Here is a 16,240-nt window from a genome sequence, read left to right as displayed (position 1 = left end):
AATTGTTTATATATTTAGATCTATATCTCTATGTGATGGCATTTGGAAGTGGGACTTTTGGAAGATCACTGTGTCAGGAAGGTGGAGTCCTCATGAATGGCATTAGAACACTGATGAAAAAGATAAGAGATCTCTCCTATTTTCTTGTTCTCTGGCACATGAGAGGACAGCAAGAACATGCCCATCTGTGGAGGAGAAAGAGAACCCTTTCTAGGATTCAGCAGTGTTGGCACACCCTTGCCCTCACACTTCCCAGTCTCCAAAACTGTGGAAAACAAATGGTTACTTGGTTTAGGTTCTTGGTTGTTGTTTGTTTGTTGGTTTTCTGAGACCAGGTCTCACTATGTAGTGTTGGCTGTCTCTGAATTCCTGATCCTCCTGCCTCATTCTCTGAAATGCTGGATTGACAGGCATGAGCCACCATACCTGGCAAATGATGACTACTCAGTCTATTCTAATCTGTTATGCTTATCCAAGATGACTGAGAGAAGGGAACATTCACGTCCTATCAGCCTAGGGCAGGCCACCAGAGCAGATCTCTGGACAGGGTAGGATATGGAACCTTTCTTCATGTGCCTTCCTTGGCAGACTAAAAGAACAAAGGGCCCTTTAGATTTGGAAAACAGTTAACTGCCACACTAAATATGATGAAGCACACACGATGCCACATCTCTAAGACAAAATAGGAGTTTTGATATTTGAACTGAGTCTTATAGTTTACAGTTTCTCACATGACCTTTTGAAAGCAAGGGAGGCATGAATGAGCTAGGCAGGAAGCTATGGGCTGTATTTATTTGTTTATTTTTACAAGTCAAATACTTCACAGAGTTTTTAGGTTTGGAGGGCGGTGGGAAGTACGATGCAGTACAGAGCAGAGCTGAGCATTGTTTTTGTGTGTGTGGCTCTGCCAGCGTCTTATTGAGGGTTTTTGTGCTCACTGAGGCTGTCCCATGAACTCAAGCCAAAGAGTACACTCCTGCTCCTCCTCTTGTACCTGGAATAGTTAATCTAGATTGGCTTTGTTCTCTTAGTTTCCATAGGATGTACCCTGTTTACTGAGTCTTGCTGGTAAATGCCTTAACCATCTGCTCTAGTGTGGAGTTTATGAATTAAATACTCTGCCCGATTATTTAAGGAAGCTAAGGAGGTAAGTTGGTGCTCCTGACCACCAGGGGGTGGCAGTACTGTCTTAAGAGCACTTAGGGAAGAAAATACGGCTAGCTTTAGATAAGAGGTTGTATATTTGCTTTGCCTCACACTCTACTTCTCCATCAATAAACTCAAACACCAACAGCATCAACAGCCTTTAGATTTAGTCTACTTAAAATTTGTTCTTTGTTTGTGTTATCATTCATTGCTTCCATAATGAGGCAATGAGAACTCACGTTTAGAGTTTCCCAGACAGTGGAAATCATAAGGAATGAGCAAAACATACCATTTAGCACTATTTTGAGGTCAAAATTCAAATTCCCATTGGCAGTGTACAGTACCACCTGGCTGTTAGAATGGTTATAACCAATGCCGCAGCCTGGAGAGAATTGCTAGGCATTGGAATTCCATTATAGGATTAGCAGAGTTTAGGAAAATTCCAGAAAGTTCTCTAGGGAACTTGCCATTGGGACAAGAGGCAGACAATGTATACCTAGATGCCCATCTTTATTATGTAGAAATTAAAAATACATTGACTTTAAATGATGGTTAACACGTGTAGCTCTGTGAGAGAGAAGACAGAAAGGGGCTAGGAAGGCCAGAGGGAGCCACGTGAGAAGTGAGGCCGCTGAGGAGGTTGGTAGAGAGGAGATGGTTAAAGAGTAGGGGAGGAGGAGCTCCAGTTTGTCCAGAAGTCAGACTAGATAGGATCTAGAAGTTTCAGTGACTGCTCTCATGTTATCAGAACTGTTCAAGGAAGACTCATCTTGGGAGAGATTTTAAAGGGGGAAGAGGGAGGGAACACTGTTTCCTTTGATTATTTGTTGATCCAGGAACAAAAGAGCAGGACTGGGGACAGGTTGCCCTGGTGGCTGCTCAGAGATAAGCAGCGAGGAGGGAGGTCTCTTTTCCATGGCTGGGTGACTGCTTTCCTAGCTGCTCCTTGTCTTTCTGTTGATCCCAGTGAGCCTCGAGTCATGTGTTTGCTGTAAAGCTCCCAAACAATCAAGGGAATACATTTATTGTTTTGTTTTGTTTCCTAGATAGAGTTTTACTCTGCAGCTCAAGTTGTCTTGGAACTCACTAGGTAGGTAGTCCAGGCTGGCCTCGAACTGGTGATCCTCTAGCTTTAGCCTTCCAAGTGCTGGAATCAAAGGAGCGAGTTACCACAGCCGGCCTTAAGCAGTTCTTTTAAGGATTTATTTTTAAAAATTTTATATGTGTGGGTGTTTTGCCTGTATGTATGTATGTCTTCACGCGGTGCCCATGGAGGCCGAAAGAGCTATCAGATCCTCTAGAACTGGAATGACAGATGGTTGCTAGCTGCCAAGTGGGTGCCAGGACCTGAACCCAGGTCCTCTGCAAGAGCAACAAGTATTCTTAACTGCTGAGCCATCTCTCTAGCCTACATTTTTTTAAATAAAAACTTCCTTAGTAAGTGGTTGAAAGACCATTTCATGACATAAAGTCATGAAATTCCAATTTCAATGTTCTGGCCTACTGCAGGCCTCGTACTGGCCCTGAGGGCTTCCTGGTTTGGATGCGGTTCCCTTTGTGAGTTCTGAATCATTCCCCATGACGCACTCAACTGTATTCCTATCAAGAGGTAGCAATTTTCTTTCTCACAGTATGCAGAACAAGCTAGTTATGCTATAAATATCAAACATTAAAAAAAAAAATCCCCTGGCTCAGATTGGTGTGCTGGATGTGTTTTCAACTTGACACAGGCTTCAGTCGTCTGAGAGGAGGGAACCTCAGTTAAGAAAATGCCTCCAGGGGCTGGGGATTTAGCTCAGTGGTAGAGCGCTTACCTAGGAAGCGCAAGGCCCTGGGTTCGGTCCCCAGCTCCAGAAAAAAAGAACCAAAAAAAAAAAAAAAAAAAAAAAAAGAAAGAAAATGCCTCCATAAGATCAGGCTGCCCGTGTTTTCTTAACTCGTGGTTGATTGTGGGTGGTACCGTCCCTGGGCAGGTGGTCCTGGGTTCTATTAGAAAGGAAGGTGAGCGAACCAGGGGGAGCAAGCCCCTAAGTAGCACCCCTCCATGTCTTATGTACCAGCTCATGTCTCCAGGTTCCCGCCCCGTCTGACTTCCTTCAGGGATAAACAATATTCTGCTTCAACATGTATACTGGATGGATTTTCCCAAAGCAGACTCCGAGATGTGTGCTGAAGTACAAAAGTCATGTGTTTCCTAGCGACAAAGATGCATTCCGAGAAACATTGTCCACTGGGCAATTTATCGTGTGAGCATCATGCTTCCTTCCTACTTACAGAGACTAGGACACCTACACTGTCATTCTGTACCGGCACTGTACATGTGTCTGTGATAACCAAATCGTTATTACCCAGGTCACAGTGGTACTTTGGGAAGTGTTAGAACCAAGTGTAACCAAGGCGGGCACGGTGATACATGCCTTTAATCCCAGCACTTTGGAGGCAGGGGCAAGTGGGTTTCTGTGAGCCTGGTTCACGCAGTACGTTGTTAGGACAGCCGGGGCTACATAGAGAGACACTGTCTCAAAGCAAACAAAAGACCTGTGACTAGCATTCACAGTGTCATAAAAACTAGGAGATCGATTCCTAGGTCCCACGTAAAAAGCCAGCTGAGGTGGCATGTGCCAGACCAAGAAGGGAACCTCACTCAAAAAAATAAAGGTGGAGGGCTTCTGAGGAAGAACATTTGAGGTTGACCTCTGGTCTCAACACATATGCAAATTCATGCATACATGTCCCCACACATATGTGTAGCCCCCACATTCGCATAAAAATGTTCTGACAAACAGGAGATATATGTATAGGTGCCTGGCTTTTGGTCACTTTCATATATTATACGTACGTGTAGCCATGGGAGCCTGACTGTGACTCCACCCTGGCTTTGGCCACTCTTGATGGTTGTAGCCTAGCTAGGCTGACAGTAGATGAGGACAGGATTCAAATATTAAAGGTTCTCTGAGGAGTCACTCACTCTTTCACTAGTCATCTGCAAATATTTACTAAATACCTTCAGTACAGAAGGGACCACACTGGGTATTCAAAGCGACAGATAATAAATGGTAATAAGTGGCCGACTGAGTCAGCGGCTTTTCCCCAATATCTCAACGGCTCCACAGCCTCCCTGACGTCAGCTCTCTTCTGCTCCTTCTGTTTTCTCTGGGAAAGAAGCTCTGATCCATGAATGCAGTGTGAGACGGACCTCTCTACAGGGAAAGGACACTATCCAAGTCGCATCTCATCTCCTACAGAAATAGCTTTACAGCTTGGACCTGGACCAATTCCAGTTGCTCTGCTTTTAGAAATCACAAAATTAACATAAAGAAAAGCAGGCGAGGGAGTCAGGGGTCAAATGTTTGTAGCCCTCCGTATGGTGCTATCCAATTCCTAATGTGCTATGTAAGAGGCAGGGCCTCTGGGTGGATTCCTTATGATGGGATTGGTGTACCTCTCAAAGAGCCAAGAGGGTGCTGTGCGCCCCTTCTTTTCTCTTCCATCAGATGAGAATACAGTAAGAAGATGTCATCTATGAAGTACCAGATATTGAACTGGCTAATGCCTTCCTTGATCTTGGACTTTTCCGCCTCCAGAACTGTGAGCAATATGTTTCTGTTCTTTATGTTACCCAGTCTAAAGTGTTTCAATACAGCAGCCGGAACAGATTAAAACAGGACAGCAAAGAGTTACAAGAAGCCAAGGAAGTCTTGGATGTTCAAAAACCGAAGGGGCTCTCATGAGATTCCTATAAAGCAGGAGGAGAAATTTTATAAGAAGAATTTCTGGGAGGAAAATACCTTGAGAGATGAGCCTTTAGGAGTGAAGCACTTGAACGGCTTCTTGTCCTCAGATAGGCCATCTTCCGGCATCTTCTGGCGTTTCTCAGCAGCTTCTGCCCTTCTCCTTTCGATCTCTTCCTTCAACCTCCTCTTCTCTTCCTGAGACAGACAGAGCAAATAGCATCACAGTGTGCTTCAAGTGCTGTGAGCCCCAAAGCATCAATCAGAGGGCACACTTAACCCTAGTACATATGTAGTTCCGTCTTCTGGGGTGCACAAGAGCGGGTACCCCTGAGCACAGGAGTCCAGCTGCCTGGATTTGCATTCTGGAGGGGCACCTTCCATCAGTGTGACCTTGGTCTTACCTGCTACCTGCCTCAGTCTCATCATTTATACAACAGAATTACAGCAATCATCTAATTTCATGATGACTAGTTTAGGGGAAAAAAGGGTGTGAAACGTTCACACTGTCACTCTGCTCAACAAGTCACCCTTGAAGGTGCTAGGTCACCATCATATCTTGTAAGTCACTTAACATCAACCATCCACTTCTGAGTATGCAAGGGAATACAAAGGCCCCTCTACCTGCTTCCAGTTAGAGTTGTCAAGATGGAATCCTTTGTGCAAAAAGGGCTATAAATCTATGCTACCAAGTCTAGCAAACTACACGAGTCTGAGAAATTGAGATGATTTCTGTGGCAGTCCCTGACTCAACTGAGGACATCATTTTAGGTGCCGGCCTCATTGGAAGCTGGAGTTGGAAGAGACACTGGAATAATTAACTTTCCACACAACTTAGGGAAACTGTGACCCATCCTTGTCAGAAAAATCGATGAAAATCTTTTCCCATATTTTGAGGGAATAGGAGATTGAGGCCTGGAACGTTCTAGGCTCAGGAGTTGGAGAAGCAGGGTCCCCGGGCTTATTCTATCACTGACCCATCAAACATCTTCAAACAAGTCATTCTAATGATTGGATTCCTGGCTCCTTTCCCCCCAAAATGAGAGTGTATGCCAGGATGAAAGGGGGAAAATGTACTTTGTAAACCATCGCCATCTAAGCTGAGGCTGGCGTAGCATATTTCTCATGTGTGGAGGCCAAGTTTCCCTCCTTGTAAATTGATCTGTTCCGTGTTAAGAATGGAACAAATGCATCTGTCAACTGTGACAGGGCTCAGGTGGCCCAGCAAGCCGTTCTGGGTCCTGGTGTAGAGCGGTGAATAAAGCAGACACCAGCCTAGCTTCTGTACTTTCTAGTTTGCTTGGAGAAACTTTAGGGCCAGGGGAATGGCTCAGCAGTAACATTTGTGGCAGGAGCCTGGAGACTTGAATATGATCCTTGGAACCCACAAAACATGAGCAAAGAGAAAATCAGCTCTACAAAGTTGTCCTTTGACCACCATACACAGGTATTCCCACACATGTGCGTTTCTCTCTCTCTCTCTCTCTCTCCCTCCCTCCCTCCCTCCCTCCCTCCCCCTCCCTCTCCCTCCCCTCTCTCTCACACACACATATACACACTAGCAATAATCAATAACATTCTATGAAGACTTCAAATAGTGGACACCATGTAACAGGTGTTTGTCTTTCCTGTTTCTTTTTGTTTGATTTTGCCTGCAGAATTGGTTTCTCTGTGTAACCCAGGCCAGACTGGCCTGGAACTCAGGATACTGTTGCCTCAGCCTTCCAATGCTAGGCTTTCAGGTGCACACCCAACACACCCACCCTGCTTCCTAGCTTGGCTCTGTGGTAGGTGGTAGACTTTTCATCTATCTCAGATTTCCTCTTGGTCTTTATTGAGAGGCTATAGAGAACAATAGGCTAAGTGGGAAAATCTCACAAACTCCCCTGTGCCTCAGTTCCTTCTTCTAGAAAAATGGAGATACAAGTACTCAGGGTTCAGACACATTCCAGAACATGCTAAGTTTACAGCCATAATAAATTACTATTATTTTATGGGGCAGTGTCTCCTGTAAATCCAGGCTAGCCTTGAACTCGACATAGTGAAGGAGGAAGACCTTGAACTTCTGATTCTTCTCCACATCCTGAGTGATCCATTACCCTGAGGATGAAGGGTGTTCCATCACTTGGGTATATGCACTGCTCTGGATTGAATCTAGAGCCTTCTTTGTGTACACTGGAGCGAGCATTCTACTGACCATGCTACCTGGTTCATTACCGCCCAAGAGCCCACACTCAGAAGAGCAGCAGGGGACTTCCTTGGGGGGCTGGTCCTCTCTGGGTTACAAGGTCATGAGCCATACACTTAAGGACTTGGGGGCATCCATGTTTCCTCTGGCTGGGCCAGGCAGCCCTTACCTCCTCTCTAGCTTTTCGATCAGCCTCCTCCTGCTTCCTTCTCTGCTCCTCTTCCTCCAGAACCTTCCTTCTCTCTTCCCTCTTTTTCTTCAGCTCTTCCAGCTCCAAGGCTGCCTCCTGTTGCTTTTGTTTGAGTTTTTCGAACTCTTCGCTCTCTGTCTCCCCACGGCGTCGGCGCAGCTCTTCCAGCCTCTTACCGGCTTCCACTTGTGGGGCGCCTTCAGCTTCCTTGTCCCCGCTGGCCCGGCCTCCTGAACGGCTGGGGCTGAGAGAAAAGGAAAGGAAAGGCAGTTACCTGGCTCTGTCTTGCAGCCCCCGTTGGAGGGAGCGGGAGGTTTTCTGTCTGTAGGTTCTATAGCCAGGCCCTGATCCTCACACCAGTCCTGGGGTTGGTGGGGGATCTCCGTGATAAGATCTTTACAGATGTCTCTGCTAGGGCAAAGAAGAAATGGTGCACCTAATGTGGGAAAAAAAATCCAATATCTGTGCAACCTTGAAAATAATAATACTGGGAGTTGGGGATTTAGCTCAGTGGTAGAGCGCTTGCCTAGGAAGCGCAAGACCCTGGGTTCCGTCCCCAGCTCCGAAAAAAAAAAAAAAAAAAACCAAAAAAAAAAAAAAAAACCAAAAAAAAAAAAAAAAAAAGAAAAGAAAATAATACTGTATATATGATCCAGACATACCACTTGGCATATATTCGAATGAAAGCAAAAGTCTTGAGATTCACCCACATTCACACATATATTCAATGAGGGGACTCTGGCCAGCTTAAGCGTGGCCAGCATAGCTCTGGCAGACCTTGCCCTTCTCCCCCATTTCCTCTGCCTTACTAAAAACCATTAGAGTACATTCCTAAAGCTGGCCTTCAAGGTCTATTCCCCTTGTTTAGCCAGTCCCTACTCCTGACGTTGACTACCGTGATGGTTTATATATGCTTGGCCCAAGGAGTAGCACTATTAGAAGGTGTGGCTCTGTTGGAATAGGTGTGGCAATGTGGGTGTGTGCTTTAAGACCCTCATCCTAGATGGAAGCCAGTCTTCTGCTAGCAGCCTCCAGATGAAGATGTAAACCCTCAGCTCTTCCTGCACCACATTCCCACCTTGATGATAATGGACTGAATCTCTGACCCTGTAATTAAATGTTGTCCATATAAGAATTGCCTTGGTCATGGAGTCTGTTCACAGCAGCAAAACCCTAAGAAAACTACCAAGGTCCAGCTATCAAAGTATTCAAGTCCAGCAATCAAAAGCCCTCTGTGGCTCACTTGATTGACATGCCCAGTGAAAACATACCACTGTATCTTAGCCTGTTCCTTAGACTTCCCTTCTCCTTCTCTTAAAAAATTAAGCCTCCAAGGTCATTGGCTGCTGTTTTTCTTCATTTGATCTTAGCCCAAAGGCCGAGAAGCAATGGTTGCTGTTTTTCTGCCTGAGTCAGAAAGCAGCCACCTTAACTGCCCCCTTTATTAATCAGTTAATATTAGCTGATTAATAAAGGATTTCTGTGAAAACTAGTGTTTGGGTATGGGCTGGGCCTAAACGGGGTCCAAGCAGGAGACCCCACTATTCAAGGTCTCCTTCATTCATAATGCCATTTTCCACAAAAGCCAGGAGGTAGGAGCAACCCTAAGTTCATTGTGGGCTGAAGGGATCAGTGTATGTGGTATATCCATAGCATGCAATATATTCAGCCCTAGAAAGAAATACTGACATATGCTACCATGTGGGTGAACCTGAAGACATCAGGCTAAACGAGACTGGTTATAAAAGGGCAGGTACCCCAAGTTCTACTTTACGAGGAGTCTCTAGCAATATCAAATTCGTAGGCACAGAAGGGATGGTGGTTCTCTGGGGCATGGGAGGGGGCGCAGGAGGAGCTGTGCATGCGTGTAGAGCTGTAGTTCTTCAGGATGAAATAACTATGGAGCTCTGTGGCAGGACACTGAGAATAGCGTTAACACCACCGAACTGTAGAATTTGGTTGTTGTTTGGTTTTCCTTGTTGTGGTTGTTTGAGACATGTTCTTTCTAGGGCTAGCCTCCAGCCCTAGCCCATCATCTTCCTTCTGTGTCAGCCTCATAAATTCTGGGATTACAGGCATTTGCCACTGTCTGGGCCCTACTGTTTCTTGCTTGAGTTAAACCCAGTAAGGCATGTCTGTTTTGCCAGAGCTTTTGGCAAACTCTTCCTAATTACGGTATGGCTGTAGGCTAATTTCTGACTCCAAGACATATTTCTACTCTCTCCGATCCCCAACATGGCCGGAGTATCCTTTGCCAGGATCTAAAACTACTAAACGACCACTGATGTGGTGTGATTCGGGTGGTTACCAGAGGTCAAAGGGTTCATGCATCACACCGTGTGAATGTTTTCAAATGCATTGTCTCATGTGGTAGTCAATAATAGCTGGCAGAAGGTGGTATTCTTGAAATGAGGACCCGAGTCAGTCCCCAGAACGATGTGCAAAGGTTAGGGGTAATGAGAAGCAGAGATAGGCAGCCAGCCTGGATTGCCAGCCCCACCTACTCCAGACCAGTGAGAGACCCTGTCTCAAAACCGAGATGGACACGGGCTGAGGAACCACAAAGTGTACTCTGTCTTCATTAGGGAAGTCACATACACTGGATCATCCCAGACACAGACTGGAGAGAACTTCATGGTGTTCCTGAAGGGCCTTGATACAGGGAGTCTCTAGCTGAGAGGCAGAGATGTAAAAACCACTTCCATTTAAATACTGATTAACTCGTAGTGAGGTCATTATTAACTAGATCCAGCACAGGAATCCAACCCCTCACCCCCTGACACCTTTGTCAGGAACAAATGAATCCCCACGGTTTAATGATTATTCTGTGTGATCGATAGCACAATGCCTCCAGCTGTGGAGCAAGAGAATTGAGAAGAATTAATAAAATGAGAAGGGGATTCAGGATGTGCAGTGCACAGAGCCCATCTTGTCTATACACCTCGTGCCTTTGAACACAGAAGTACTTTGGAATATACTGCCTCTTCTAGGACAGGCCTTTCAGGTTTCAGGTAAAAAAAAATAATTCAATAAATCAATTTAGCAGATTGGTCTCAATATTTTAAAAAGTGAAAAAAAGTGCATGGTATAGAAGAAAATATAGTACCATGTTCTAAAACTTTTTTTTTAGCTATAAACATGTACATGTGTGTTTTTGTGGGTGAGGGTTGTGATATAAAGTGTGTTTGTTACTATGAGCTGAGGTTATAAAGTACAAACATATTTTATCTTAGGTTCTTGATGGTTAAAGATGAACTCTCATTCTGAACTCAAACGAGATTAAAGGTTATCTTACAAACCTACATTGCTCTTTCGGTGTCACAGGGTCACAAGCCTGTGATTCGAAGCTCTTTGCAGGTTTGGAAGTTTGCTCTTTATATGATCATCTTGTAGGGATGAGAAAATGGACTCTTCTCTGGGATCCACTAGGTGTCGCTCCGTCTTTATCTAATCAAAGTGTCTGTCCTGAGACTGGTTCAGTTAGTCACACAGAGGCACGCCTCACATCAGGAAGTGCAGGCTTAGATTTACTGACATAGAAAGCTGGCTATTGTACATGGTGCAAAGCAAATTTAAAATATACATTTCTGATTACATTAAATTATATGTATATTGTATGATCCTGTGTGTCTATCCGTCTTGAGTATTACATATATATAAAAAAATCTGGAATAAATGTTACTGCTGGCCAAAGTTAAAAAGAAAATCTAACCTTTAAAATGAAGAATTAAGACAGCATTCACCAAAACAGGACTGGTTATTCTGCCTCTACCTAGACAGGCTGGTAGGCTCATAACATAGGGTGGTTTATGGCAGTACCTTCCAGAAAATTCTGTTCTGTCTTTTGCTCTTTTAGATTTAAGGCAAACCAGATACAAGGCTTTTACCATGTAGAACACAGCTTGTTTTTAGCTCAGCTGATGCTGATAGATAAAAAATTATATTATAGTAACCTGTTAAGTGCCCCTCCCCCACTCTCTCTCGTATGCATGTGTGTGTGTGTGTGTGTGTGTGTGTGTGTGTGTGTGTGTGTGTATGTGTATACATTCCTAAAAATGTCTCCCCCTTAGTTCCCTTGCAAATTTACAGAGCTCTTAAAATCCTATGGTAAAGAGCTGTAGTTTGGCTTAACCTAATGTGCCCCAAGTTTGTGGACCACAAAATAACACTCATTTACAACCTTTACAAAAATGAACAGAGAAAGGTTTGTAGGAAATAGTCTGGACCATACAAGGCATGAACCAATGATATTAATCCCAGTTACTTTTTTTTTAATACACTGATACCACATGAGTGTATTAGATCAAAACTCAGACAGTAAACATTATATCCCTTGCTATTAAAAAAAAAGGAAATAGGAGAGGATTAATCTGTGGTTGAGCAATGAGTGCTAGTCTACTGCCAGTGACAGGGTAACTTTAAGACAATGGCCAATGACCTCAAAACAGAGGAATGTTGTCTATTTAGCTCCTTTCTGTCCAGAGGCACATGATGAGGAGACCCATTCTCCCTCCCAGGTATGCGGATATTGTTAGGTAGTCACGCCTTACCTGAAAGCATTCTCAGTTTGTTTAAGTTTGTGGGTCATGAATTCTCCATTCTGCGCCTTCACTTCTGTAAATCCTTTCTTTCGATCCAAGAAGTTCTTGACTTCTTCTTTGGGCTCTTTGTCCTTTTTAATCTTCTCATCTTTGATCTAACCAAGGATACATATCAAGAAGAGAGATAACTATAAATATCGTACTAGGTTTTAGCTGGTTTTAATGAAGACCCCAACTTTTAAGGAAGTCATTAGATTTGAGGTAGAGCAACCATCCAGAATATGATGTAGAAACAAAATCAAGAAGATTATTAGAGAGCAAGTCATGGTTCTTTGGCTTGTGAGACAGACCTGGACCATAACGTTAGGAAGTCAAGATCCACCACGGATCTCACTGTGGTTATTTGGGGGAGCTTTCTAGTCCTGGAAACCCCACCTAAGGGTAGTTGCTGGCAGTTCTCACTAGGAAGAGCAGTTACAGGTCGTTTTAATGGAAGGGCAGTAGAGTAGCTTAACCAAGTATCTTCTTAGCTAAAAGGAGCATCGTTGATAAGAGCCTAATAAGGAAGAAATAGGAGAAAAGCCAGCAGGTGGTCCAGCTCTGTTCAAATTAGTATGGTATCCTAAAGAGGTAACACAAAAGCTACCTTTAGGGAAAGGAGTTAGAACCATGTCTGAAGCCACACAAACCACTCAAATTAGCAGGGGATAGGAATAGTTTTAGGGTACACATTGATGTCCACTGATGGGAAAGATGTAAACCTCCAGAAGTGGGCTTGATCATTATGGGTACCAGAGGGAAGGCTGTGTCCGGGGAAGTGGGTCTTAGCATTTTTGTGGTTGTTGTGTTGTAAACTCTTCATGGTAGATGAGACCCATTATTTCACAGATGGGCAAAGAGTTCAAATCACTCTCTCATCCATTCTTAAAACATGAGCAGGAGAGAGTGACCTCTGCTGCTCCTTCTGAGATAGTTGTAAAGAGCAGAAATATTTGGAAGAGGAAAGGTAGACCATGGGAATGCAGGGCTTCTAGGGTGTCCAGAACTGTCCCCCTTTACCTGACCACTCACTGCTTTCCAGCCATTCTTGGTACCCTCTGAACATTTACTCCTAGGGCATATTTTACAAGGTAGAATGGTAGTGTACGGACTACCTTTTATAGTCCTTTGCCTGATAATCTTCCTTAAATGGTATTAAGTCACCAAGGAAAGGCAACTCACCAACACCACTCCAGTTAGTTAAGGTGGGGTATACATGGTGATGCCAAGGGACTTGTGGGCAGTCTCCTCATATTCTCAGGGCAAAACTTTCTTAGAAACATCATAATGTAGTAGTGATGACTTGAGATTGACTGAAAGTTGTTTTCTCCTAATGATGCTAAAGAGGGAATGCAATGTTGTTGCTGTGCCCTCTCTGGCAGATTTGTCTGCAACCAACGAGGCTGTTTGATTCCAGTTCTATGAAAACCCAGTTTCTCTGGGAAGCTCATCAAGATACAGTCAGATGAAATGATCACTTTCCGCATCCCACCCTCTTACTGTCCTCTTGGCCTCTGGATGTTTATGAGCAAGAAAAGGAAGCTCGGGCCCTATATAGGAATGTGAATATGATGCTTGGTGGCTGTCCTTGGCCCCTAGAACATATCAGTAGTCACTGAAAAGGCAGGAGGAGACAGTATCGTTTCGTTTTGTTCTGTCACTGTTGGATAGAGCCCCAGGAACCACGGGCTAGAGTTTACACCCTGGTTAATATATATCTGGGAATACAAACATGGAGGCGAGCTGAGATATACCCAGGGTACCCATGAAACAAATTCTCAGTTAAGTCTTATGGTTTGTGGTGGCAACTGCATGGGTAAATTCCTTTTAACTCATTTCTTTTGAAGTAAAAAATATTTTCATTTCATTATCAGATGTACTGGCAAAATGAATACTTAGAATAGATTGGTAAAGGCATAGATGTCTATGAGAAAAAGAACCTCCCTCTCAACTTGTTGGGAAGGGTTTTGGTGGGTGGTCTCTTCATATTCTCAGGGGGAAAACTTTCTTAGAAACATTCTTAATGTAATAATGGTGACTTGAGTTTGACTGAAAGTTATTTTCTCCTGAGAAATAAATAAAGGACTCCACGGGATCTTTACATTTTAGTTTAAAGAATTCAATGGATTAGATTCTATGGAAAGTTCATGGCAAGCCCACAGCCTTCTGGGTCCCTGGGAACTAGGTCTTTTAGGTTGGAATGTTACCAGGGAAAAAGATCTCTGCTGAAGGGTCACTGGGTGGCCATGCCATGAGTGTCGAAAGAGCAAGCATGCTTCTTCATTCCCAGATAACATGGCTGTGCTTCTAAGACAGCCTCTAGATTCTTAGCTGTTTGGATGAGGCTCCATATAACTGGGCTACTTACTGGGAGAAAGCATGAGCATATGGGGGGTGTGGGAATTTAAGAGGCATGACCTTAAGCTGGAGAGAACTCAAAAGCCCAAGGGAACACATGGACCCAACTGAGACAGGAGTCTGTGTCGTGCTACTCTCCACGATAACATTCTAGAATAACAGCAAGAGTGGGATGTCGGTTGCCGGCCTTTTTGAGCTTCAGATCCCTAAAATCCTCATCTGGATCCCTCTTCTACCCCACGCATGTCCTCCTGGCTCCTTGCTCCTAAAATTTGGTTCATGGACAACTTAGACCTTCATCAGAGAGCTTAGACTGCAGCTTACAGTGACTGAAGCATTCTTTAACCAAATTCCTGGATGCATCTGCATGCTAAGGACATGTTTAGGGCATGTATGTTTAGGACATGTGGGCCTGGGTGACAGGAATAGTAGGTTCAAAGTCACAAAAGACCCTGACTGGTTCCTTCCTTCCTTCCTTCCTTCCTTCCTTCCTTCCTTCCTTCCTTCCTTCCTTCCTTCCTCCTTCTTTTTTTCTTCTTTCTTTGTTAAAAGCTGAGCAACAACCAAACAGAAGAACTGAACAGAGACAGCTTGTAATGGAGGAGGAGGAGGAGAGACAGAAACTTAATTATGTCTCTAAGTTGGAGATCATCTGCCCCCATGGCTGCCACAGAGTTCACTTGCGGTGGAGGAACACAGGGGTTTTGTTTATTTGTTTGTGTTTTAAAGCACTGGAGGGACTCTGGGAAATGCTTCCCCTGGAAGGGCAGAGGAATGTTTGTGTTTACTTTTGGTTGGCCTAGCCTGCTTATGTTGTGTGCTGTTGCATGGGTCCCTAACCCTGCCAGGAAAGGTTTCTGTTTGCTTCTAAGTGACGAGAGAGAGAGAGAGAGAGAGAGAGAGAGAGAGAGAGAGAGAGAGAGAGAGAGAGAGAGAGAGAGAGGGAGGGAGAGAGAGAGAGAGAAGGAAGACAACAGAAGAAAGGGAAAGGAAGGGAACGAAGGGAACAAAGAAAAGAATAGGTAAGTGTTATTTAAAATGTCTGAATCATGCTAAACGATTTCAGGTTGCCTATACCACAGACCAGTCCAGCTAGTTAGGAAGGGAGAACTCTATCCATTCAGTCAGCAGTTAAATACAATGTTAAAATCTTAACATTGGTCTTTTGAAAAGCCCTATTGGAGGCGATTATTTAGCCTGGCATTAAAAAGAAGCCGGAAGTTATGAGCGCTGGAATGTGCTGCTGGGCAAACTGGGAAAAGGATACTGGCAGGCTTGAAACCAGCTATTCCCTGGAATGTTTGACTGATACCATGGACTTTGACTTATTTGAAAAGAGGCAGAGGGATGACTATGGATGAGCCTTTTCTGACTCAGACGTAGGCGTGGGATGACTTGGCCGTTAAGAGTAAGTCATTGCCTTGGCTAAATGAACTTTCACAACAGCAGAGGGTGTTTACTGCAGCCCCCACCCACATTTCATCACGGAGTTGCAGATCTCATGCCCTCCTCCACATATAATACTAGTTATACATGGAAGCATAGTTCTGACAGCTTTGTTGTATAGATGGACCTTTACACAGTCCAGGGTGTTCAGCTGTCTCCTTAGCTGCCTGGTAGAGCTAAATTCTGTTTCCAGGTCATCAGTATTTGCACCTCCCTCTCCTTCAGATAACCAGGGCTCACAGTCACAAGTTCTACTAGAGCAGAGAGGAGCATAAGTCTTCAAGTAAATATACAGGGTCTTCCTTCTTATGTGAATCTTACACAGTCACCTAAAGGAACCACCCACGTGCTACTTAATATGCCCATCTATTTTCTACACGTGGAATTTTCTTTACAGTTCTGGATTTTCTTAATGGATGCTCTAACAGAGAACTGGAGCAGGAACCCGTTGGGGCTGGTATCCAGTGACTACAGATCATTTCACCAGTCTCTTGGACAACATAATCCAGGCATTGCTCTGCCTGCTGCTTCTGTTTTACCACATCCAACTGCTTGAAATTGCTGGATAGCATGATGATTTGTAGTATCACTTGCAGCTAGC

At 44.2% G+C, this 16,240-nt stretch overlaps 1 protein-coding gene across 17 annotated transcripts in view; it reads right to left on the bottom strand.

Annotated features, from left to right (window-relative positions):
- Window positions 1-16,240, bottom strand: part of Cald1 (caldesmon 1) — a 180,870-nt gene that overhangs the window by 13,841 nt on the left and 150,789 nt on the right. For 16 of the 17 annotated variants that reach the window (XM_087656170.1, XM_087656174.1, XM_087656178.1 and 13 more), the window contains 3 exon segments: window positions 11,806-11,951; window positions 7,235-7,499; window positions 4,935-5,075 (listed from right to left, as the gene is read on the bottom strand). In XM_087656170.1, coding sequence (XP_087512296.1) covers window positions 4,935-5,075; window positions 7,235-7,499; window positions 11,806-11,951 — 552 coding nt within the window. 17 annotated transcript variants of the gene reach the window in all.

The sequence above is a fragment of the Rattus norvegicus genome, chromosome 4 (assembly GCF_021556685.1).
Source record: "Rattus norvegicus strain SHRSP/BbbUtx chromosome 4, alternate assembly SHRSP_T2T, whole genome shotgun sequence".
Taxonomy (NCBI): Eukaryota; Metazoa; Chordata; class Mammalia; order Rodentia; family Muridae; genus Rattus; species Rattus norvegicus.
Note: the sequence above shows the minus strand (reverse complement) of the source record. Positions and strands in the feature narration are given on the sequence as shown.